This window comes from Malurus melanocephalus, unplaced genomic scaffold (assembly GCF_030028575.1).
Source record: "Malurus melanocephalus ecotype Western Australia unplaced genomic scaffold, MMel_1.1 scaffold_394, whole genome shotgun sequence".
In the NCBI taxonomy this organism is placed as follows: domain Eukaryota; kingdom Metazoa; phylum Chordata; class Aves; order Passeriformes; family Maluridae; genus Malurus; species Malurus melanocephalus.
This window is the reverse complement of record NW_026623626.1, coordinates 205725-232765: the sequence shown is the minus strand read 5'-3', so window position 1 is coordinate 232765 and position 27041 is coordinate 205725. Positions and strand designations below refer to the sequence as shown.

General features: G+C 41.5%; 1 protein-coding gene across 3 annotated transcripts in view; it reads left to right on the top strand.

Annotated features, from left to right (window-relative positions):
• The window catches only part of TET2 (tet methylcytosine dioxygenase 2), a 71312-nt gene that overhangs the window by 26423 nt on the left and 17848 nt on the right, over window positions 1–27041 (top strand). For all 3 annotated transcript variants that reach the window (XM_057379232.1, XM_057379231.1, XM_057379230.1), the window contains exon 2: window positions 22247–25631. In XM_057379232.1, coding sequence (XP_057235215.1) covers window positions 22292–25631 — 3340 coding nt within the window. In that variant the 5' untranslated portion in view covers window positions 22247–22291. The remainder of the gene's footprint in view (window positions 1–22246; window positions 25632–27041) is intronic.

Sequence of the window (27041 nt, the reverse complement as noted above, 5' to 3'; positions counted from 1 at the left end):
GTGTGAAATGTTCTCTGGGAAAACTTTGAGTGGCACAAAATTCCTACCTTGCTGTTGCATGACTTAACATGCATTAAAAGAACAGAATTTTTCTAAWCTGCACCACCTCTCTGCCCTACAYCCTTCTGAAGCATTGCTCTTGGCTTTATTTCTGATTTACTTTCCCAAAACATCGCTTATCAAGCTTCTCTCCATTGAAGACAAGAAAGACAATCCAAAGTATTGTCCTCTAGCCAATCAAATTACAGTAAGTCTCTTACTTCAAAAAGGCTTGCTGGTTTACTTCTTACCTTCTCACCTCTCTCTGTGAASCCAAACAGGGAGTGTCTTCCATGAACCTGTTCCACTTGCCTCCAGAGGAGCTCCTCACATAATCTCCACTGGGGATTGCAAGATCCAGGACTCARCTACTGTCCAGACTTGTTTAAAATTACCCTTCTCTGTTGTCTCCTCTCCACTTCCAGTTCTTTCAGATTGTTTTCCCAGGTGTYCTCTGACTTGTGGCTAGGGTGCTGTGTCTGACAKTTYTCTGCTCTTTGGTTTGAATCTRTTTCCCTTATCCATGAGCACTGGCRACTAATCTGCTCACTATCACAAGCTATTGCAGTCATACATTCCTCTTGTGACTAGAAAAATATATATTAAGCTAGTTTCCCAGCAGAAGGAATAATATGGGATGAACTGTGCATATGCACATGTCCATCCCCCACAAAGGAAGCCTGATTCAGCTGTCTGCTTTCAGCCATATATGACAGATTGAGTGCTCTGACTGTTGTGAAGATCAGAAGCCAAGTAAAGGAAAAAGACCCTGTAAACATCCCGGTGAGGGAACAACAAATGCKTAACTTCACATGTTATTAAACACCAGAGAACTGTCATGGGAGAGAGCCCTTAAACATGTTCCAGCCACAGGAAAAGCTTCCTGTGAAGTGCAAGAGTTTCATTGCTGAAACTCTCAGTCACCCAAGAAAAGTAAACCCAGAGTAATCTTAGTCTTCCTGAAGCTTCCTGAAACTGCATGCCATGGKTCTCAAATCCAGAACAGTTCCCACTCCAGTCAGAATCATTGAGCATTTTCATTTTAGCTCAGRAATACCAAATACTAGTTCATAGCATGTGTTCTTCACACTCAGAATACAAGTAAGAGTAATGGTACTGAAAACCCTGGAAAAGATGTTACCTCTTAGGTTCACTTTTGGGTCTAAAAAGTATTCCAAGAAACTCAGGATAACAATGTACTGATTCTGGAGGAATCATCAGTCTGTTGGGGTTATTGATCTACCAATCCTCATGTCACAGCACTTCTTCAGCAATAAGCTTTCTGTATAACCTAGCTCTCTGCAGAATAATGTATGGTGGGATAGAGGTACAGCTTTATAGGATCCTAATAAAAGTGATTATTCAGGGAAAACTTCAAGACAAACTGGGAGGTTTTGAGGAAGTCTCAGACTACATAGTATTCATATTGAAATGACTACCATAAAAGGCAAGAAAAAATTCTTTTACATAGTGCTAAAATGATTTTGTATAACCTATGCAAGGCTATAGGGAAGAAGGARAGCATATGGCTGAAAACACTGAGGAGTATTCTGGCTTGCACACAGTGTCATGCTCACTAGTACAGTTATTCACATTTCTATATATAGCTCTTGTGTATCCCCCAAGATTGTCAAGGTGTTCTGGATAGTTTATATAAATAAAAACCTAGCATGTAAAGATCACTCTTTTCAGCTCCTGCCCTTTCTGTACTCTGAACAAAAATATAGTTAACTATTTCAGAGGAAGACAGTTTTGTGCCTGCAAATCAGGCTACTTTGTCATTTTGTGTTGAGTATTTGGAGCTTACATAAAGAGAAGGCRGATTTATACATGGAAATATGAGTCCCTCTCCCTGTAGCATTTGGCTTTTCCTTGTGACTAAGTTAATTTACCTGCTTAGCAAGGGAGGTCAGTATTGCAGCTCAAGGTGAAATTGCTATGACACTTTTTCTTTTTTTTTTTTTTGTATAACACTTTGACCTCAGCTTCATAGGGCAGATTTTGGTGACTGGTCCACATATTGGCAGGATCTTACGCAGGTCAGCAGCAGTTCCACAAACTATGTATGGGACTGCTAACTGAACACCACAGGCTGGTATCATGGAGAGCAGGCTACCAAAACACCAGCAATCCTTTGCAGAGCTCAGGTATCCTGTGGGACAGTTGCATTCAAAAGCATTTGGGCTGTGCATTCTCTGGTCACCAAACCTGCATACCAGACTTCTGGTCCAAAACGCCCTAAGGACCATCTCTTCAGAGGCATTCAGATGTTTAGAGAGTCAGACTGGTACTTCTGTAATTCCACAGTTTCTACTCATGTTTGTAAATCCCCATGACATGTCCACCTGCATGTCTGTGGTTAAACACCACTGCACATTTTGGTCTGTCTTTCACTCCTTGCTTCAGTCTCGCACTTAAGTTTTGCTGAGTGCCACACTGCTATCCCTTCATAGATTCAGCAGAATAACCACGGCTTCCCCTCGSTGTCCCTGTGCGCTGTGGGCACTCACCCAGCAGTCTGGCTGTGCGTGGAGAGCTGCTTCCTCAGCAGCTGGCTCACACCCAGCGAGGAGGCTGCCTCCAAAGCACGTGGATGCACATGCAGCTTTTTCCAGCACAACAAAGCTGTTCCCCTCCAACTCTAGAGATCAAGGTTTTCAGAAGGAGCCACACTGTTTCTCCCTTAGGAGTTCCTCCATTCTGCCTACAGGAAAACTGTTATGGGCTTAAAAGTTTCACAGCAATTATTTCCAAGTTTAGACAATAACGAACACACGTGCAGTGGAGTAGCAGTGAAAGCAGTTCSTCAGCGTTTCATCTACACACAGAGCTGATGTTAGTCACGCACAGCAGCCAGATAAAAACCCAGCCTGTTGCTTCACAATCTCTGATCACTTTGGAAGTCATTCTGTTGCTTGCTTTGCAGCAGTCACCTCACCACTGCGTTTTTCTCCTGTATTTGCTGGTTTTCCCCATTACACAACCCACTTAGCTATTTTTCATGAATTAAAGTTACTCCCATTCCTCGCATGTTTCCATGATTACACTATAATTATCTATGATGTAATTAAGAGCTCTGCCCATTTGGCATCATGTACGCTTTCTGGAGTAAGGCAGCACTCTGCATGCATACTTAGTGCCTTCTGGTTTCCAAGCAAGGCCATGGGAGGACAGACATTCAGCTAAGCAGCAGAACCCAAAGGGTTTTCTCACTGAAACATAACCTCCCTGGCTTCATGGAAAATCTGTTTATTCTCCTCGCAAATACCCAAATTATTTTTGGAACAACAGAAACAGCTCATTCTTCTGCTTAAGCATATTTCCTCCTTTTTCACTATAATTAAGAATTGCCTGGAATGACTCACCTTTCCCCATACACCCCCTCTTGATGACTTAGTCCGGGATTGTACTCTCCCAGCAACACCGGTAGCCATCGGGGTGTGGGAGAAGAAAGGGACAACCACCCTTGGTATTTTCTTCAGACAAAACTGTTCCTGAAGTGTTCTTTCTTTAGTGTGTTCATTATTGTTGTCCATACAATAATGAAAGGAAAAACATGCCTATGTTAGCCTGTCAAGGGAAGGAAGCAGGGCAAGAGGCTTGTTTTTAATTAGTCATTTTGTGAACATTTGTGCAAGGACAGAGTCTGCTGCCAAACAGCATCTCAATTAGCATGTCCCTGTGGGCAGACCTTGCTTGGATTGATCTGTGGCATACAAAGGTGACAGTGAGAAGACGGAGAAAGGATTCTTTGGTTGTTTATTACCCCCCTCTTTTTTGTGTTGCTAGGAGAGGAGACTGGTACAGAGGGTGGTGTCTAACTGGGAGCTGTGACCCAGTTCAGTAAACCTGGCTTGGCTTCTGTGGGACTGGTGTGAGACAGGGCGGAAGAGCAGGCTGGGACCACACCAGRCACAGAGCAAGAAGCTGTTTCTAGTGCTTTGTTTGGGAAGAGAGGTGAAACATGAAGCAGTAAGGCAAGGATGAGGACGGATCTGAGGAAGTAAAAGTACACTGAGCAAAGGCACACAAATCCAAAGAGCAGTCTTTGTCACTCRTTGTTAATTCTTTGCAAAGTATTTATCAAGTTCTCCAAACTTGGAGAGGATTTTGGGGAGGGCTGGAAGAGAGCTGAAAGAAAAGGAATGCTTTTTTCTTCATAAAAAGTTAATGAAGAGTATTTTTGTCTAGTAAAAACWAGGTGTGCCTCCAGGCTTAAAAAACCCATGATATTTTACCAGAGAGATTTTTTTAAGGTTTTGGCRTTTTTGTCACACAGCAGAACAGTGTTTTGCATCACTGGAACTCCCTGAGGAGTGCAATAGCATTTCTCAGCATGTTAATTGTCACATAGCGCAGCGGATAGTTTCTGCTCAGGAGAGGGGGGTGGCAGTGAAGAGATTAAAATGATGATTCAATCAGGAGACTCTCAGAAATCTGCCTAGTGACAAAATTTTTTTTAAAGACTCAGGCTCTGTGGCATAGTTACAAAGGAGGAGTCTTAATTAAAATTAGCAGGCAGATGAAGCATGTGAATGGGCATCTTTCAATTCTTTTCCCCTTTCAACTCACAGTAAACCCTCTTCTCCTTTTCTGTCTTTTCTCACAACAGCTTAAGTTTGCTTGAACGGTTTTGCTTGTCCATTTTCTTTCCATCACAAAAAAAAATTCCTTAAATTGTACTCTCTCTAGAATGCAATGCAAATAACTTGAATTTCTATGATTCCTTTMATCCAGGAACAATTTAGAGGCAGCTCTGCATATCAGCCTCTGAGTCAGTCTGTCTATCATTCACTATCCTGTTACAGTTTGTGAAACAGGCACAGAAATTAACTTAGGGTCTGCATCATGATTAGCTTTTGCTGGGTGTCCATAACAGGAGTTACACATGGTTTATTTGCAAGTTTATCAGATCAGAACAGAAATGTTGTTAAACTCTGGCTCCAGCTGCTTCTGTTTCTGACACCTGTTGACAGTTAGGAATGAAATTTTATGCACTAGGAYAGACAAGCAGAAACTCAAACTGTAGATCCTAAAGCTAAAATAAGCCCTTGAGCTTTCATATAYACATGCATATATATAYAAACCATGCAAGATTTCACTGCTACTAGCAAATGTCACGTTATACTACATGAATTCAGATATAGGTGTTACAAATGATGGTAATCAACAATTTAATTTKCATCTCCTGCTTCACTACCCTTTCATCATGCAGGAAAAGTAGGCAAAGCTCCATTGCCTGCTTTCACCAGAGAAATGAAAACCCAAACCCTTTTCATATCCTTAAACCAAATTTTTCTGACAGAGCAAATAGCAAAGAAAGTGTATACTCTTAAGTAAGTGACATTTAAAAGACAGACAAATTAAATTTATTTTTTGATTATCATCATCATATGGTTAAACAGAGCATGAGGCCAGGTAACTTGGCTTTTAAGCTTGTTACATTCCTGGATTTTGGAACAACTAGCTTTCAGCTCAGCAACTTGCTATGTGTGTACTTTGCCAGGCAGAACAAGCCAGYGTGCTGTATTTCTTGCTAGGGTTTGGAATTAAAATGTAGATTCAAAGCAGATGGGAATGTTTCTGCAGCAGCTGAATAGAAATACACAGTAAATGAGAAAACTCGTCCTTCCCCTCCCCCTTCCAAACAAAGTCAGCTATCATCTCTTTCTGACAAAAGCCTATTCTTCTGCAGACCACATAAAATTATCTATCTGGTGAAGATCTGAATTTATGTACTATCGGGGCCCTTTGTGAAGAGCTGGTGAGCCCTTGGGCCAGCAGAGCCACATTGCTCGCAAGGCCKCTCTTCGAGAGGAGCAGAGCGACCTCTGTTCAGGAACTCCTTCTACGCTTGTTTTACATACAAAGGGAAGGGAAAACACAACAACGAGAACCAAAAATCAGTGAAACAGAAAATGATTTCCTAGATGGCTGGTGTCTCACCGGCACTCAGTCTAACCTGTGTTCTCTATTAGAGCAGCACAACAAAGCCATCCTCCTGCATTCGAGGTTAGTAAGTACAGACAGCTGGTCTCCCCCTGGATCTTTTCCCTACAYTGACCTTGCATAGGGAATCCCTCCCTCCTTTATCCTTAGATAAACTCCCGTCATCCCTGAAGCTGGAATAACTGTGCCATCTCACTGTCACATTGCTTTTGCATCTGTCATGCACCATTGTGAAYCACCTTTGCTTTCAGCAGGGAGTTTCAAGTTATTACCTGCCTAAARCAGGATTCAATCAATGTGTTAGTGACTCTGAGGGTTTTTTTTACTAAGGCGAAGGAAGATTTCTGGTATTTGGATTTTTCTTTTCTTGGCTATTAACTATTAAGCATTTCATCAGATGATGACTTTAAAAAAAMCCAAACCAAATAAGAACAAACCCAGAAATCTCATCCCACCATTTCTTTCTCTACAAAGTCAGCRAATCAATTCAGTTTCAAATCTGAATGCTAATCTCTGCCATTCTACCTTTGGTGGGTGCATTTTACTTTATAAACTTTGTATTCCCCCCTTCACTGTTGCTGTTTCTTCTTATTAGTCTTTTTAGTGTAGTCTCAGCTAATCACATCTTTTCTCCTTTCTCTGGGCAAAATATCCCCCCCAAACAGTTTCTGTCTGTTCTTTCCCTGCCTCTTTAAACAGTAATTTACCTTTCAAGAAAGCACAACTGCCTCTCTCTGTGATACTGTCCTTATCTCCTCTGTGCACAGCAAGAACAAGAATTTCTACTTCTTGAGAAAACACCCATGAGCTCAAGGAGAGAAAAGGTCAATTGTGACAAGGACTATGCATTTCTGAAACTCCTTCTGCTWTCTAGAAGGATTCCTATTTTATGTCTGAAGTACAGAACTAGGGTTTACCCTTGCAAAACCAAAAACCTTCCTATACCACTTGTATCACCTGCTACACAATGATGATACTGTTCTTCATCAYGACAAAGGCTTGTTTTTCTGAATTGCTGAAATGCCATTTAAAGCTTGGAAATTATTCCTTTCCCTCATCCCTAAAGATAGCAAAGAAAATTCTTAGCTTGTTTTAAAATTGGGAGGAATAAAAGAAAAGGGAACTTCTTCTTTGAGACAAAAAGTATAATCATGAGATTTACCTAGATTTTCTTTCTTCCTCAGCAGCTCTCAAATACAACTAAAGTTAAAATGAAAACAGTAAAACCAACCAGCTGTGAGGACTCTAGAAGTGAGGAAAGAACCATTTATGCCCATCCAATAGTGATTCAGTTTTCCACTGTAAAGCATTTTCTAATTCAGCTTGTAAGACAGACACTGACCATGGACTGAAGTCAGATAGGGTATGAATTTACATATCTTTCTGGGTATGGGGAGTACCTAAGACCTTGTGCTGTCACTTTGACTTTCCTGGGCTCAGACTCAAATGCTTAGATTCTAAATACACATTTGGGATCAACAGCTGCAGGACAGGAAACTAATGCATCTACTTTGTGCATTTYAAAATCACTAAAGATTTTAAGTGAAGAAGCACAGTTTCTCATTTTTCATCTGGGGTGACTTGACTTTAGTTAAGCTTTGTGTCATGAGTAGAGATAACAAGTGAGAGAACTGTGTAAATCTTCYCAGCAGATGATCTATTTGACAGCCTAACTTTGTCAAAGGCACTGTCTAACTATAATATTGAAAGAGAAAGCTGATGATCTTTGCTCTTTTGAGGTGTCAGGTACTTAATATTRTCTGTCTTCTTCATTGAGATACTATAAATCTATTTTTTCACTTTGATAAAAGAGAGATTCGAATGAGATGTGAAATGAGAAATAGAGAGTTCAAAAATAAAGGGATTTTTTTTTAAGGCTCACTGAAGAGCCTCCTTTCAAGCAAAAATTACAAAGAATGCAAATAAATATTGTCAGGCCATGAAAAACTCAGTATTACAACAGAAGGGCACTGTGGGAGTTACAGGGRCATGACCAATATACAAAATACCACCATTACTTTTCCTGTAACTAACATCTGTAATGTTTCTGTGCAAAAATCTGGTCTCTGTCCTCATCTCCAGTATTTTTCCACCCACTGCAGTGGATGCAAAAGTTTATGGTCCTCTTTCCCAYGTACAGTCCCTGGAAATGAAGATACTAATAACTTAACAAACCACTTTGCCCTTATTTAAGTTGTTGTACCTAAAACTAAATCTAAATAATTATAAGACCACAAATGAGACAAAAGTTAACAACAGATTTTACTGCTGCTCCTCTTTTCAGTCAGTTTATTGAAAATCCARTAAGTCTCAAGTCAAGTAAGTTCATTTAAAACTTAAAAGCTTAGCTGTTCATTTTACAATGCCTATGAATAGCCCATCCCTGAGCTTCTGGGTGGGAAAAAAAAAACCCTATATCCTATCCTATGTGCTGAACATTTTGCCRTGCCACACTGTTCACAGTTCATAACCTGAGGCCACTGTTTGACAGTGCCTGACCACCCTGAATCCTTCAGGAGGAGTTACTCACTTGTGCTCAGTATAACATGCACTAGTTAACATTCATGTCTTCATGTGTGAAGTGCAAATCTGCTCCTGAAAGATAATGTTGGCARTACTTGCCTTAATTGATCTGGTTCTGTGCATAAGTACAAATCTGTAGCTTTAACAGAAAGAGGCAACAATGATTCTCAAAGTGGTTACAAAATGTGTTTCCTGCATTTTGTGCATTGTTATATATTGGTTACTGCAGCTCCGTGTGAATCTGTATCTGCAGTTGTGATCTATATGAGCAAAGTAACTGGCAAAGGCTGCTGCCCCCTTCAGCTGCAGTGTAAATGAAGGCTGAGTGGTGTCACCTGCAAGTCCCAGTATCATTCAGTACCTCCTGTGGGGAGTACACGGCTCTGCAGAGACAGCCTCAAAGAAGCAGCTTCACAAATCCCACAGGTGTGACCTCAGGTCAAATGAGTGTGTGCTGGTGCCACGCTAGATGGGAGGAGAGGACTCCAGTGCAAGTTGGCAGAACTGGGGAAGCATACAGAGCTGCTGTGCACTGGGAGTCAGAAGATCATATGGGCAAGTTCCTATAAAGGCTGATTTGAATTAAAGTTATTGCAGTTACTTGGAAACATGTACATAGTTGCAAACCATGACSTTAAACCTTCAAATAAGTCAGTGCAAACTCTGCAGTAGGCTCCTAGCAGGGCACATCCAGGGGGAAACCTCATAATTAATACCCAACAAAGGTCACTGCCTGCCAATTCCAGGGTTCACAGGCCAATCCTCACAGATGCTGCAGGAACATCCCAACAACAGAGACTTAAAGACCCTGTTGGTTGGCAGTCCTTGGTAATTTCATCTCCAAAAACTATTGTCAATRTTTGTAGTCATCAAAACTTTTAGCTACAGTCCCAGCTGCTGCACTACCTTCCTCCAACTTCAGCTTCCTGCACTTCTGTGGAGCACATTCCCTCGTCCCCATCCACTTCCTCTTGTTAACCTTGTAATGGAAAAATCTCTCTCAAAATCTCTCTGTCTCTCTTCCTTGTTGCTATCTGAAGTACACCRTTCTTTCCTCCAACACAAATACAATCTGACACAACAAACAGAGGGAGAGTTATTACTGCTGACCACATATTTAATCTTTTATAGYAATTTCCTTTGGAATCCTGATTGAGCTTCTCAGTATTCGGTAGACACAGGCTGTTCCCAATGTGTCTCTTGTAAAGAAGATTGCAAATCCTTGTGCTTTTTATTTACCTCCTTTAATTTAAAGCAATAGCAGTGCTTATCAGCATCTATTTCCATGATAGTCTGTTTGACCAAGTCAGGATTTAAAACCGAATGTCAAAGAAGCATCTTTTGTATCGTGGAGGTTTGATTCATTTGAAAGGCTGTGCACATATTTAGAAAGAAGTTTCTCAGCTATCATCCCACAATACCAGACTGGTTTTAGCGTAAACTCAGGGTCTTTTTTCTAGCTCACTGGCAGCAGCACCACTAGAGTTAAATGYTTTAGTGTTCTGTGTTAACTTGAACATCTTTTTGCTGATTTCCGAGTATCTTGTTTTACAATAGCCTCCTTCAGGCAATACAGTCCAGAGCAAAATTTAATCTTCAGAGAGYATAACAAAAGAAATCAGCCTTAGTTACCAAAAGATGATTAAGTAGTACCAGCTGTTTTCAAGACATTGAATTTTTTCAATGAAGACAGAAAAACTGAAGCACAGACTAAGACTTTTGTGCTTCCTGGTTTTACTGCAGTGTACAAGAAAACAACAACTCTGAAGACATCTCTGCCTCCACAGCTCCAGGAGCAAGGGCTGGGGCAGGGACCTCAGGCAGGGGGAGGTTGGGAGCTGCATCAGTTTCCAAGAAGGGACTGGGGCCCTGCAGAATGGTGCTGACACGTGCCCTGTATCCCCTGCATGCTCACCTGGCCCCTCTGCTTGAAGAGAGGAGCATGGTTTTGTTGCAACCTGTCATTGAAAGGACTTTAGAAGTGCTAGAGGGAAAAGGCAGGACATAGGATGGTAGAGTCCAAACAGCTTCATGACATAATTTCTGCCTGTCATGCTGCACAGCTGATGCACAGCARTATGGGGACATATTCTGTCTCTAGCATTTACCTGTTTTGCTTTAGTCCTCCAGATGCTTTATTAAAGGTTAACTGCAATGATACTCAAGAATATCATTTGTTTTGCCCATCTTGTTTTCAGTTCTAATTTTAGGTGCAACTAACTTTTCAGAACATTTTCTTAATTACCAATACCTGTCATAGGCTTTTAGGACTATTTTGGTTTGGGAAGCTGAGGTACACATCTGATTTATTAAACACCAAAAGCTTTTAAGAGCTAGGTGAAGCWGTTAGGAAGGTTTGTTTGCTGGGGAGTGTAATAAGCAGATAAACTTTGCCATTCATCTTTGCCCTCCACCCTTCCCACAGTAAMATTATTAGCTAATTTTCTCCTAATCAACCTGGCTGACCTTCAAAGGTTAACAAACCGAAGATAAAGTGHCCTTATATGCATTTGACAGTGGCATGCAAGTTAGCTTAACTGACTGCATTAGACATTCAGTACTGTGGTAGATGTCTCCTGTCTTCTCCCAAATCCCCTTGCTTTTTTTTTTTTTTTTTTAAGAAAAAGCAGCTGTTCATTGCCCCCAGAGGCTCTGTAGAAGTAACACTACCATTCACAGATTGTAATTCTTCTGAGCAAAAACAGTTGCATATATCGGAGCTTAATGCCTATCATCCTTGCTTTGCCCCCAAACCTGTTCTCTCCCTGATGTATTTTTGGGGGACCAAGGGCGACAGAGGGAGCATAGGTTTACRTTGGCAAGAAAAGCAGGGACTGTGCTCTGCAATCCACTTGGCGTAKGAGGACACACACACTTACACAAGCACACAATGCAGGGCGTTCTTTCCTACACCTGCATTCCTGAGCTCAAGACCACCACAGCTATGAGGCTGCTGGCTGAAGGACTAGCCTGGCAAACACTCTACATAACTTTGCCAGGTAGGAGCAGTTCTGCAGGGCTTGTGAGATCAAGTCCTCATTGCTGGAGGTGTGGATTTAAAGAATGAAAAGTCACCTGACCCTTTTGAGGAGAGCTCCCCACTTGGTTCCTCTTAGGAAGACTAAAAAAGAGGCAATTAAAAGGCTACCGTTAATTCTCATCATCTGTAGTAAAGACGCTTACTTAGGCTGAAAAAAGTCTCAGCTATGATTTATGAGTTTTATTCAAAGTAGTCTCATATCTTAGATTTGTCTGTAGTTCCCAGCTTTCTAAATCCAGTTGAGTGTGTACTTTACAGTGGTGAGCTTTTAATCCACACTGCTTCTTTGTGCCCTAAGAGCATGACTGAGTTGTGGACAGACAATAATCAATTAGTGAAACGGTATCTCATGACTGAGAATATGAAGTGGGCTTTGCAGAGGCTGACAACAGCTCTTTTAACTCACCCATTTCTGTATGTCTCTTAAATATCCCAAAATATCAAAGGTCTTTCATTAGAGCTTCAAACTCTCTTAAATCCATGCAGGCTACTAGATACCTCAGAASACTATGAACTGATGTGAGCCGGCAGCAAGTGGCGAGTTGCCAGAATGAAGAACAACCAACTGTTTTCAAAGCTTTGAAAATATTTGAAAAGGAAGGACAGAGAGAGAAGTGTTGCAGTTCGCTTCAGGACTGCTCTTCCAAGTGTCAGCTGTGGGAGTCTAAAAGTCTTAGCGAGAGTTAAATCACAATCTGCCAGTTCCCCCAGCTCCTTTTAGCTTGGCAGCAGTGAATTTTCTGCCTCTTCATGTTGCATCCTGCCACAAAGAGAAAAATTTAAACAGGGGAAACAATGTTCCTTTGAATTATTGGAAAGTAAAGGAAAGCGAGAATGCCAGCTCGTTCTGAGGTCCCAACTGTTTCTTGGCACAGCAATTCCAGTTTTTATCTGGTCTTTTAATTTGGTTAAAGGGAGAAGCTTTTCATGCTGGAGCTGTGTTTTTGAGCAAACATCTCATTCACAAAATCTAGATTTGTTACTGGTTTCCAGTTTCCCTGGAATACCAAAGGGATATTCCATGGAAAGGAAAAAGCCTGTATCCTTGTAATAAACTTTTTTCTYTAGTAGTTTTCTTAAATGTTTCTTGCCACAAAATACATAGAAGTCCCCATATACTGCCCATTTAAGCTTAAATACTGAGAAGTTTTAAATGGCTATACATAAAACCCACATCCTTTGTAAATGGGGACAGAACAAGATAAGAAGCAACTAAGAAATGGCCTCRTTTGTGTGGAAGCATGAACTGGATCCTATCACTTGATCCTCAGAACAAGATTAACAGTAGCCTTCTAAAGAAAAAACCTAAAAACTCTCTTGGCAAGTGATATAAAGCTAAAATTAGAAAGAGAAAAAAATTACTGTAGCCAAGATGGTAACTACCAGAAAATCTGCTTTTTAAGCCAAGCTTGAGAAGCTAGACTGTAATTCCTCAATAAATGCTGCCCTGATGTGAAGTTGGTGTTTCTTGACTGAATATTTGTTTGGGTCTTGTGCCCTTCTATCTAACATCAATGACAGAGTTCTTTCCAAGCTTGAGTATCCAAAATGGAAATGTAATCCCACATCTTCATCTCCAACCTAAAGCTGAAGGGAATGGCAACAATACCATGCCAAGCTCTTTTGTGTGCTCAGAACCGTGGTAAGGCAGCACCAGCTCCCATGTTTTGTTTCTCTCGCAGAGTTTCGCTTTTATCAGGATTAGATTTCAGCTGCTCTTAGGTCRTCAGCTGGCTGTGGTCATCAAAACCACCTTGGCTTTCATCTCTGGTACATCTGGAGAGGTAACTGTAACTATTTTCTCAGATCTGGATTTCAGCACAATAATCCATGCCATTGTATTATGTAGATTGCAATAACCCACATGAAAACTGCTCCTGAAGACCACACACAAATGCAAAAAAGCTGAATGGCAACCRTAGCTCCAGGGAGCATCTTTTCATAGACCTCTAAAAATGCATTAGATTCTTATCCTCTGTGGTRCCTCAGCAACAGTGGAAGTCAGAAAATATGTTTGTGAGAGAAGCTCGAAGACTTAAGCACACAGAAAGGTTTTAAGGRAACAACCTCCTCCATAAAACTGCTAGAAGTAATGAGACTGTTGACTTCAGAGTGATTTGTACACTGAGGGAATAAAGCTGCTTAGTTACTGGGGAAAAGTCAAGGTAATTGATACAAGATTTTTGAAGATTACATAGACACATATCTGCTTGTATATCAAGCATCTGAATTTAGAGAAAATCTAGCAGAGTGCAGCATGTGCATAATGCCTYCAAAGAACAGACTCTGGATTTGCTTTGTGACCTCTGTCAGGGAACAAATGGTATGGATATAGATCCGCCCAGGGAGATCAGATGTCATGAACTGGGTTGTTTATTCTGTCTARGAGGGGAGCATTAATGACAGTCTTCAGTTACATGGGGAGAAACAAGCCATAGCACAGAAGAAAAAAAACTGGCTCTACACGTCTGTGGCAGATGGGATGAGCCAATCTAAGGTTATATTTTAAATGGTAGAAGCTTTCTAATAAGAAAGATTAATTACTGCATGTAACTGTGTGTTATTATGCAACCCGCATCATCAGAGACTTTTGGAAACAGATTGGAGTGGACTGGTACAGGTCTGGCTGGTGTTGTGCTAAAGCCAAGGAACAGGGCACTGACAAACCTATTTTTCCAATATGTTTATGAGCAACTGGTCTTGTTTTTAAGTTGCAAAAGGCAGAAATTGGGAGGGATAAAACTAAATCACAAGTGGGAATGAAAACACATTTTTAAATTAAAGCATGCAGCAACTAAAACACTGTAAGATCTTCCCAAAGCAAGTACTCTTGTTTTGGCTCAACTCTTCCAGCTCCACTGTGTGGAAGTGAAGCCCCAGCATGACATGCAGGGGCAGGCAGCATCTCTCACAGGGACACAACACATCTCGTGGCTCACTGCCCCTGGCAGAGATCCCCAGAACCTGCCCCTTGGCTATATCAGCATACACAGTGTACGCTCTGTAGCGTGGGAGCTGCCTCTCTGCTGCCTCTCATTTCTCAAAACATAGCAGCCAAAAGTTCAGTTCACTACAACATCCCAGCCTAGGTGTGGCACAGCATGAGAAAAACAGGAGGAATGTGCAGAGGGGTGTAAAGGCTACCATAGTAAAGCCAGTGAAGGGGCTGAAAGCTCTGCTTTATCATCTGGACATGCAGGAGCACCACTCAGAGTAAACCCTGGGGCCATCAACTCTTCTCKTTGTATCCATCCCACTCTCCTCTTGGTATGACCTTCAACTTTTGAAAAGAAATTTAAGAAAACTGCATTTTGTAAAAAAATCTGTTTTTACCGGAACTGTGAGACCAACAGGATTTCCTTTTTGAAGTTCAAAGGATAATGGAAACCAGAGCTGTGTAAATATGTTTTCTGAGGACACTGCAGCCCACAATGTTTTACTCTTTTCTATCAGTTCTTCCATTCATATGTCTATTTTCTAATTKTACTGTTCCAACACAATGAAACCTTGAAATCCTTAGCTTGCCAGTGGTTTTCTTTTCCATTCAGTGGTTTTTCACTCTGCCAAAAGCTGTTGATTAAATCATGGTTAACTGACCTTTGACTGGTGCTAGGAAGTCATCAACCCAAGAAATCTGTGCTAGATTCAGGTCTGAAGACTGAAATGGACAAAGATCACAGAAACTGGAAGATAATGATGATGGTGACCTCTTGGTAACCTTCCCTAAACAGCAGGTTGATAACATCAAATGTGTCTTGAGGAACAGTTCAGCCACCAACGCTTGCTTATCCTGGCGTGCTCACAAGAGCTGCGCTGCAGAGCTCGGCAGAATAGCAGGAGCAGTCAGCTGTTGCTCTCGGGGAGCTGATTTYAATCAGCAGCCCATATCATCATCACCATTTGACACATGGGGTAGCTGAAGTACTGTGAGGAAAAACATCCCTCAAATTACATCCTTTTTCCAGAAATCAAAAACAGGTCAAAACACCAATTGTGCACCTGAGTAATACTGCCCAGCCTTTGCTCAACACASCTCACCTAGTATAATAGAACGAAATGAAGGAAAAAAAGGACTTGGTTCTGTTATCCAACCCAATATCTTTGCCMGTGTTGAATTCACAGGCACTGGGAAGTTACCAAATGATATCCTGTGTAGGTCACAATTTGAAACAATTTTGCTGGTCCAGACTTCACTGAGAAGTTTGTCACTATGCAGAAACACCTCACTCAGCACACACTATTTTGAGCACCTCTGTGTTTCAAGGCTGTAACTCCCATTCCCGCAGCCTTTCTATTACAATTATCAGATACAAAGATTCTCAAAAAACCAGCAAAGATGAAAGCTTTGGTTCAGCTTTCCTGTATYAGTTAAAGACATCTAAAAGTCAGGATGGTGTTTCAGAAAATAAGCACTACTGGTCTTGTGGCATGTTGGCATGCCAGCACTCAAGGTAATACCAAGCAAGCTAACCTGGGGAGCAGTGTAGCCTGTCAGTACATTGGCCTGGCAGTAYAAATCCCCTGGATCCACCATACTCCAAACCTAAACTACTGAAAAGAGCTTACAAACACCAAGAACAAACAGAGATGCCAGCCTCATCTTGAATGATCTGGTTATTGCAATGGCAGGGTCATTTTGTTTCTTAAATTCAACCTGGTTCTGAAGTTTGACCTTTAGGGAAACATTTCTAATCTCGTCATACTCWGGTGGCATTAAAAACAACTACTTGAGGAGCTGTGTTGTTTTGCTAGAAGTGCTACATAGTACAATTAGGTACAAAGTTCGTATGGAACATAAATCACAAAAAATGGCAACTGGAGAGCTGTGTGATGAGAAATTRTAATTTTTATTTACTTGCATTTTATAATCCTCAATTAATTTCCTTTGCATAATTGTTTTTTTCCACCCATATTGTAGAGGCATTTAATTTTTATTCCCCTTGATTTTATACTATTGTTAAAATAGTACAGTTTTTCACATCTGGGTAGAAATCATGCAGTATCTGGTTTTGTTGATGGTTATRTAACGTAGCAACGGGAAATCACTGTTTAGCTTTACTATCATGCCCTCTGTATTAAGGTCAAAAATCAAACTGATTCAAGTGCTTTTGCAATTAGACCATTGTATCACTGAAATGCAGGAACTGGTGTCAGTAAATTGAGGGGGGTTTAGCACCAGTTGATTTAAAAAATGCATGAATTTTGAAGCGTCTGGCTTGGATAAGATTTAATGAATTATTAATCCTCACATGTCACAAATCCCATGCTCTTCATTCCCTTATGTCTGCTTATATCTATATTCACTAGTCACCATTTTTTCTGTAAATTAAGGATAAATTAGCTATAAATTAGGTAATGGATTTTACCCATCCCACATTTTCTTCTGTTTGACACAGGTTATCATAGATCTAAATGCCAGAGAAGACAATTATGTTCATGTAATATGACCTTCTACAGAATACAGTCACAGTGTCATTGAGGAGTTTCTGGATTAACCCCTTAACTGTTCTTTAAAGCTACAATAAGAAAGCAATATTCATATATTTTAGAAAGGAATATAGCCTTAGCTAAAAAACTTCTYGGGACAGGCAAGGTATGGCATCCTCACTCAAGTTTTTTCCAAAGCATTGCTAATGSCCTAAATAAATAAACTATCCAAATGAAGAGACAGCTGAATGCAGTGCAAAAGGACCCTATTGTAAGCCACAGAGGCCAGCTAACAACAGAGTGTCCTTGTCTTTCTGGGGCCTCCTTTACATCAGCCTTGAAGTTTCAYTGTTTTCCTCAGCCACCACAAATGCAGTGGGACAGCAGTGATGCTGGTAAGAAGCAGAGCAAGTCCTTAGGGCATGTTGTGGGGTTTTGAGCCTCAATTCACCTTGGGTATGAATGCAATCCCTCTTGAATCTGTCCTGGTCTCTTCTGATAAGTTTCCACGCAGGAGCTCACGCTGTTTCTCTGTGTATAAACTACAGTACCTTAAGAGCAAAACATATAGGAAATCCTTAAACCATAGCACATGTGTTCAGCTTTTCAACCCAGCAATAATGGAAATGTCTCACTAAWAAGGAGCTTTGATGCGTTACATCACCCATTAGCCATCTGAGTTAACTGCACTCCTTTTCTCCTCTAGGGACACTGGCAGTTGCTTACAGGTGTTAACCAAGGGCACAGCTGCAGCAACTGGTCCTTACTAGACCAGAGAAAAATCACATCCCACAATAACATCCTGGTGTCGAGCCTCATTGTAACTGCTTATACACATCTTGTTCCAACGTTAAAGAAGAAAAAACTGTCACAGAGCTAATCAGAAACAATTTTGCATGAATGCAAGACCACAATATTTAAGGTTTTAGAGCAGAAGCTGAGCTTTCTGACAATGTCATGCATGAGTACCCTKACCTGAGTAATAAACTTGAATTTTCATTCATTAGTGAAATAGGAAAAAAATGAAACCCTTAAGTTCAGGAGCTTTTTCACATGTTGGAAGTTCAGTATTTAGAACTCTTTGCCAGATGCRTGAGCTTCAGAGGAGAGATGCAACTGCACAACAGCACATAAGGGTACATAGCCACAAGTGAAGCCAGCTACTGTACACAGACAACAGGAGCAGGAGAGCGTAAGCAGAAAGTGCAGCTTACCAAACTGRAGTTTGGCAAGACATATGGGTAAATTCACCTCCTGTCGACAAAGTGCTAGGGGGGTTTCTTGCCTGGGAGCAATTTGGACCTCTGTGTCATCTGGCAGTGGCAGAAGGGTGTCAGCAGTATGGAGGCTGTGGCAGCACTCCASGAACAACCCAATGAGCCATCAACAAGCTTCTGGGTATCTGACTTCTGCTTTCCTGAGTCTCATCCCGATAATCAGTTGAGCACAAGTCACCTGAGGCTGTGCTCTGAGGAGAGGTATTTATGCTGGGGAGAAAAACCTCTAAGGAGATAGATTGTCAGATAAATATCTGACATCCCACCTTTTAGGTCCAGGAGTGCTCTACCACAGCAATTGCCCCACCTACTTTTTCTCCTGGGAATCTTGCCCAGTTTTGCAGAAGATTGTACTCCCCTGCAGTGGGTGTATTTATCCATTCATTCATCTGAGCTGCTTTGCAGTSACAAACTCCCCACACAGGTGCTACAGAAAATAAGCTACGAACCTTAAGAACGGGCTAAAAGGAAAGAAAGATCTTCTGGGAAAAAAAATGACACAACTTCTGTCTCTGCACAAATGTCTGTCATGCTTGCAACACCTGCCATAGTATACTAATAAGAGGTGGCAGGAATATGTCAAACTTGTCCATAAAACAAACAACAAAAAAATCTCAGGCTCTCATTCAGTGCCTAGTTTCCAGTTTGTGCCCTGTGTGTGGCAAGAAATAAATGTACGTACATGAATTGCATCTGAAAAAGTCAAACAGCRGTAGTCTGAATTATAACTTGGATGCGTATTGGTGGGATGAGATGCTGATCCATTGGCTCAGTAATGTGCTATATTTAAGTCACGCATCGTGGCATCTTCAAAAGAGGCCAGTCATAATTATGATGGATTAGACTGCAGAGTCAGTCCTAGATGCAGTAATTGTTTCACAGATGCTGATGATGTGACTTGAATTCTAATGGATTATAGCTGAAGAAAAATATGTGGCGCTTCTAAATGGTCTAGATAAAATACAGCTATGTGAAAGATTAAAAAGACTAACTGCTGCACTTGGGGAAAGGTACATTTACTTTGACAGGCAAAGAGTTCACCCCACAACRATTGTAAGGATGACCACAAAGACTTAAAGGTGCAAGCAGGTAGAAGTACTACTTCATGGTGTCCCAGTTAAAACTAGTAATAGAGTATTGTGACCATTTATTTTTTGCCAGTTCTGCAGTACAAATTACATTACTTTACATTTGCTATGGTTTGTAGTTGCTTGAGGAAGTTTTTTACTCAGGTGTGATCTGAGGATAATGAATAACTTGAGTGTAGACAGAGAGAGAAAGAAGTACAAGGCAAAGTCACCCCCATCCTAGATGCATTTCAAAGAATGCAAATCTGGCACTTTTAATGCATGAATTAACTTTGTATTTTAAAGAACTAAATGGTTCCCATATTCTTTGCAATGTCTAATACCAGTGCCTTTTACACTGACAGTGGTCGGAATTTGGGAACATACCATGAGGTCTTTGAGAATACCATGAACAATAATTCATGTCACAAGACAACCTTGTGGGTTTTGAGGACAGCACGAACCTAAGACTTTTCTGACCACAGATGTGCTCCTTTGAGGGGTTTGTAAGCTAAGTTTAGAGAAGTTGGGGGAGCCCCAACTTCTAAAGAAAATGGTGGTTTTAGCTGATAGTAAGGAGTTGAGAAGAAAGATTGCCTGGGAATTCTCAGAAGGAAGAATTTAATGTTTTAGAGCAGAAGTTGAGCTTTCTGACAATGTCATGCATGAGTACCCTTACCTAAGTAATAACCACTCATGCCTCAGAAGTTGCAACCCACAGGGTACACCAGAAAAAAAGCAGCAAGGCAGACTTTGAGGGCCACAGAAAGTTTCTCACAGCTTAGTTACGCAGATTAAAACTTTTTWAAAAAGAAATAAATCTTTAAATAGGAGCTTGACAGCACAGTGTTAATTACCATGGTGCCCTTTATTTCATTTCATACTTGTGAAATACAACAGCCTACATACTCATGTCTGAGTTGTGGTTCACCTGCAGTTTTTAGGAAAGATGTGMAGGCAAAGAATGGCTTCCAAATTAGGTTGGCATTTTATTTTTGAGACACTCTGGGAGCATGGTTCTGCTGCCTGGCCTAGAATGACAYATCAGAGGAATCCTTTTCACACAGCTTTCTGCTAAGCATGGAACATCATCTCCCTGGGAAAGCTGCAAAGGCTCGTGTCTTGTGGTACTATAAGGCCAGAGTGGAAAATACTTCTAAAARGGAATAAATCTACACTACCATGTTATAAAAACCCTGGCAAGATTGACAAACATTTTTTTTCATCTCCCCATCCTGAGCCTTCCCTGCAAAAAATCTTTTTTAAAGTACTGTTACTTGCAGAGAGAAATTCTCTACTTCTGTCATAAAAAACATAAATTGAGTAAAGGAAAAAAAAAACCCAAATATTGGGAGGTCAAAAGTAAATCTAAAAACAAGTCTGGGATTYGGAGGAAATTAATACAAGTTATCATATAACTTGCCAGTCAAAATGTGCATTTGAATTGTTCTGCTACTGAAATCAGAGCTACAAGCAGAGAGAATTCTGCTGGATGCAATATATTTCATTAATTAATATTACTTTTAACAGAATTTTAGAATCATATTACTTGAGCTGAGTAAGGAAATACTGCACTGAAAACTGTATCAATTAAATAACATCAAAAATTACATTTTAATAACATAAAAATATTAATGCACATAAGCAGAGCAACCATAATGAGGGAATTTTTTCATTGTAAGTTGTTCCGATGTTGTGGCAATATGAGCCACATGCTTCTTCTGACTTTGTAGTCCAAGCAGGGCTGATCTAGGAATGGAGATCCCTTCAGATTCTCCTTTGTGCAAACTAAAAATAAAAGCTTCAGAACAGACATGCATATGTCCAGATTTTCTCTGTGCAACTTCACATCTCTAAGACCCACTGTCAGTCTGCCTTCTGTCATTTGTGACTGGTTGAGAACCATAAACCAACAAAGAATAAATTACAAGCAGAGTCAAACAAGGGCTTTATCTATGTGAAGTGGGTCTGTGAATTCTGGGAAGATGCATGTGAACAGGATTAGCTTGTCATTGTATGGAATTTGCTCACTGCACATTGTCAGTACTTTTATCCAGCTGAAAACTTCACTTGTAAATAAAATAAGAAGAGTATATGAGAAAATGGGATTTCCAATCCAAACAAAGAAGAAAAAAATCCTAGCTCCATAGTTGCAGAGCTCAATTCAAAATCCAAATGCATAGTTTAAGCCATGCTTGATGTCTATATGTAAATTTGAAAGKATATTAATACCTGAAAAAAAGCATTTCCATCAAACCTTTCCAAAATCACTCTATTTCTGTAAATGTTACTGATCTGTTGATGGACTGTAAGAGTTCCTGTGGACACYAGTCAAGCATGGCTTTCTCTTGTGAATTGTGCCACTTGCGTAGTCTGTAGGAATGCCAGTTTTAAAAGACCCTGTCAGCTGAGGACAGAAAAAAAAGAGAAGGTTTTTCCCTCTAATTGGAAAGTTGGTGGCACTACTCCTTCAAGTCAGACAAAAGAGATTTGSCACACTTAAATTACAGGACATTGCCAAGTCTGGGAACCATGGTTTCAATATGACTTTCTGCCTTACCAAGGGCAAAATGTGATGACAGAGGAGTCTGTGTAAATCATTCAAAAGCAGAATATTTTTTGTACCTCTAGGAGATTTTTTTTCTTGTAAAGTATCTTCTTGTGTGTTAAATGGGGGTAAGGATATCACTGTATTTTCACTCTCTTTTCATCTTGAAGAACAAACCTCTAAGAAAAAGGGAGACCTGGAACTGCAAGATGCACAAGGATAGTGAAACATCCCTCAGGTGTGCYTGCAGGCTCATGCTATGTGTGGGAGCTGGTCAGCGCAATGGGTGCTTGAGTGCTGCAGAAATTGTTAGTAACTGTCCTTCAATGGAAACTAAAACTAACTTAGATTCTCTCGTGTTTCTTTTCTCTTTCAGATACGTTCAGAGGGTAGCCTTGTGGATGGCCCCAGAGCAGGCCAGATGGAACGGGACAGAACCAACCATGTTGACGGCTATAGACTGAGTCCATTTCTAATACCACAGTCTTCTCACGTTTGCCAGGCAGAGCCTTCTGCAGTGAAGCTACAGAATGGGAGTCCAGCTACAGAGAGGCCTGAAGTGGAAGTAAATGGAGACCACAAGCCACTATTCAATAAAAGCAGCTTTGGAGTGCCCCACCCAAAGGGAAGTCCAAACAATCGCGTTAGTCCTGACCTTTTACAAGAAAAGAAARTGTATTCCAAATATATTCAAAATGGTGGGATCAAACGCACTTTTAGTGAGCCCTCTCTGTATGGACTTCATGAGAGCAAGAAAGTGAAACAAGACAAAGAGGTAAACGGAGAAAAAGCTGAGCCAGAGGACAATACTGAAAAACCAAGTGTCTCCAATTGTTACAGTGAGAAGAAACCCGAGAGTTTTACAGGACAAGAAAATGAAGCTTCAGATTTTTTGCCGTCTACAAGACACAACAATGTTGGTTCAGAAAACCCTCATGACCTTCTGATTCAGGATGAGCAGGAGCGGGAAAATAYTCATTGCCATAACAGGGACATTGTCTTACTACTTAAGAACAAGGCAGTGCCAATGCCTAATGGTGCTACAGTTTCTGCCTCTTCCATGGAAAGCATGCATGGTGAACTCCTGGAGAAAACGCTGTCTCAGTATTATCCAGAACATGTTTCCATAGCAATGCAGAAGAACACATCTCATATCAATGCCATTACCAGTCAGGCTACTAATGAGTTGTCCTATGAGACAACGCATTCATCCCATACCTCAGGGCAGATCACTTCGCCACAGACCTCAAACTCTGAGCTGCCTCAAGTGCCAGCTGTAGTGGTTACTGAGGTCTACAACACAGAAGACTCCAGTAAACCACCTGTATTGCCAGGTAGCTGTTCACTTCACAAACCAGAACTGCAGCTACAGCAACAGATTCCAGGCTATGATCCTCACCAGTTACCTGTAGGAAACAGTAATATTCATGGAAGCATAGGGCAGGTTCCCAACCAAGACCTCTCTCTAAGTTCCAGCAGTAACCTGCAAGCTCAGAGCACCACTCTGGAAAGGTACTCTGAGCAAGCAGAAAATAATGGTGCTTTCTTTACACAGAACTCAACGTTCCACAAGGATTCCTCCGCCCCTCCTGCTCTAGAAATGAACAGTGCACTATCTGCCGCGGTGCCAGAAGGACACCATTCCTATGACAACAGATGTGATGAAACACTTCCTGGGGAGATAAAAAATGAAGGGCAACAGGAGGGACCAATGTCAGACAGTCCCAGCCTCAGCCAACAACAACTTCACCCTCAGCAGAGCCTTCTGCGACAGGCACAAACGTCGCAACAAGATGTCACTGAAAACAACCCGCAAGCTGCTGTGGCCGCCTCAATTCCGCAGCACCCCGAAGAAGTGACGCTGGCATCAGAACCTCCCCTCCAAAACCTGCACGCACACAGAAGTGAGGGTGAGTTGCAACAACACTATCAGCATTTCCCAGGACAGAGAGAACCTGAGACTCCTCCTGACAAAGAAAAGGACCAAGTGAAAGAGCCTGYACAACAGGCTCATCATTATTCAAAACCAGCCTGGATAGAACTGGTTTCCACCCAGTTTCGCCAGGGAGAGCCTCCCCAGAAGCCTGGAGAAGCATTACTGCGGTCAATTCTTCAGCACCAGGCAAACACAGCCCAAACAGTCTATACTAAACAGTATGCTGGAAGTCCTGATTCATTAAAGGGGCCTTCAGGACAGGCCCAGAGCCAGAAAGTAATGCAACAGGAACAACTTCCTCCACTGTACAAAAGCGAGAGCTCCCAGCTGCMGCCGCATCCCCCAGCTGACCAGCAGCTGCCGTTCCAGAAACACACRCTGCAGCCCCATCTCACAAAGGTGGATTCCCTTCTCAAGTCCCAAGTGCAGCAACACTCTCCACAGCAGCTCCATTTCCAGCCAAGATCAGAACAAGCTGAACAGCCTTTAGGGGCCCCCRTGAAACAGCAGCACTTGAATCTCCAGACAGGGGAAAATGGGCAATTCTCGCATTCACACATTTTGCAACAGATGCTGCAAAAACAGGCACATCCAGTGCAACTGCCATGCAGTCCACAGCTAACCCCAAACCAGCAGCAGGCTCTGCAAATGAAAACTAAAGACCTGCCCCAAGCYGTATCCCACCCCCAAAGCAATGCTGAGCAGTCTCTCAACAGGACCACCTTCAATCAAATTAAGGTGGATGAATGTTTCCAACCTGGGAATAAATATGTTAAATCAACTGCATTCCCACTGCCTAACCCTCAGCTAGGCTTAGAGCAGGTACAGACCATGAACAACAAAGCTCCCCTTTACACTCAGAAGGCAAATGCCAGTCTCCAGCACCCGTGCCCAAACAACAGGCATGTGATTTCCGAAAAGAAAGGGAATGCCGCAAATATGGAACGCTTTGGAGCCAACAAAATGCAGGACTTGCAGCATGTGCAGTATTTTTCAAATAACTTGACCGCAAAGCAAGATGTGAATCATTGTTTTCAAGAACAAGAGCAACAGACACAACAAGCCTCAGCTGGGCAGCTGCCATCCCTGCAGCCCTCACAGTGCTATGGTGCTAGTCTGAACCAAGACCTCCCGAGCAAACAAGCTCCACAGATCCCTCAGCAGTACTTACCACACAGCCAAAGTGCCCCCCATGCCCAAGACCAGAGAAGCTGTCATTTACAGTCCCAGACCCCTAAAGATTTTCAAAAGCAYGCTGCTCTACGGTGGCACCTCTTGCAAAAACAGGAGCAACAAGCATACCAGCAACCCAAAACTGAGACTGGACCCAGTGCAGCCCGCAAGCCTATAAAAATTGAGGCTGGTACAAAGCCTAATGTCTGCATGCGCCCGTCAGCTGGACAGCTGGAAAACAAAATGTGGAAAAAACCAATCAAACAAGAGAATCAGCACTTTGGCTACGAGAACATGCAACAAAAGAGCATCATTGAGACAATGGAGCAGCAACTGAAACAGATACAGGTCAAATCACTGTTTGATCATAAGACTTTTACTCTCAAATCACCCAAACATGTGAAGGTTGAAACAGCAGGCCCTATAACCATCCTATCACGAAATACCAGTGCTGCAGATTTTGACACTCAAACCCCAATCTCAGATCAGCAAGCAAACTTGTCTGCTGAGAAAACCCYGACCAAAAGAACAGCTGGAACTGTTCTCAATAATTTTTTAGACTCACCTTCCAAGTTATTGGATACTCCTGTAAAAAATTTATTGGACACACCTGCCAAAACCCAGTATGATTTCCCATCTTGCAGCTGTGTTGGTAAGTGCCGAAATGAACTAAAAACWTAATAGTTCACAAGAAGGAAATGAGCCTTGGGATCACAGGGTTAGCTGGATTTTTTTTGCTGGAAGATTTTTTGGGTTTTTTTTTAAGAACRGTAATTAGTGAAGACTTATAAAACTGGAATTTTACACACTTATGCCTACTCCACTTACCACCCCTACACATGGGCCCTTTTTCATTATTTCATAAAGCAATTACCTATTTGATTTTTCAGTCAGAATGCTTATGGCCTCACATCCATTCTCCTTGAGCAGCAGACATRTAACAACAACATACTGATAAAAAGTAGGTCATAACTTTATGACCTAATTTATTTGTCAAGGTTAGATACAGCTTWTAAAAACAACAGTCCTGGTCCACAACTTTAAAGCCTTACGGCCATTTTTTTGCTCTAACAACGAAATTGCTGAAGTTTCCTTTAGTAAAGCCTAAGCAAAAACAGATGTCACATTATTCCTCACTTGTTGCAAGAGTTTATCCTCCCTTTCAGGCATTTGTCTGCTGTAAGGCTAAGAGATCCACAGTTTCACAGAGAAGCTACACAAGCAGAACCAAAAAAAGCAGTGGGGGGACCCTCGGTGTTGCTTCATGGCACACCCTGTCTCCAAAAGCTGGAAAAATAGAGCAGAGGGAAGCAAAGCAGAGTGACAGGCATGACCCCCTKGCCCAAGCTTCCAGACTGTATTGACACTGCATGTAGCCAGCAGGCACTTTCAGACTCTACTGGATAAGCTGTTCAGGCTGAGACAAATGGTTCAGCACCAAAAATGGGGGGAAGAAAATAAAAAACCTTGTTACAGTTTCAGTTACTAGGATTTTGTATCAACTGTGTAAGAGGGAAGTTGAATCAATGCTCCTCCAAAATTGCAAAATGGACCTTTTGCCCTTATTGAATGTTGGGGCTATGTCTCAGAGATGATCTATGGGAACAAAACCAGGAAGTCGTGTATTTCTAGAGCTCCCAGGAAGAACAGGGGAAGCCAGTTCCTCACTGTTCCTTGTTTTATAAGAAACAACCTTCAAAATGTGGGCTTTTCTTAAAACACACTTGTTATTTGTTGGGGTTTTGTTATATTGGTCCTCCCGTAYAGTTAGCACAAGTTTTTCTTGCAGTCATTTCCTTATCCTCATTTTTTTTTTCATACTGAAACCACTAAGCAAACTTAAGAACTCATCCTCCATTTGCATTTTAATTCTTCAGTCCTAGCAGACGCTAGGAAGTACAGGAGTATGAAACTCTCTCTGAAGAACCCAGTGCTACAGCATAATCTATAGATTTATGGCTTTCTTATCAGTATTGTCCTTAAGAAGATTAAATTAATCCACACATTCAGATTTATACCATGCCTTCATCATGCTTCCAGAGGCTGTACGTCAAGAACAGCA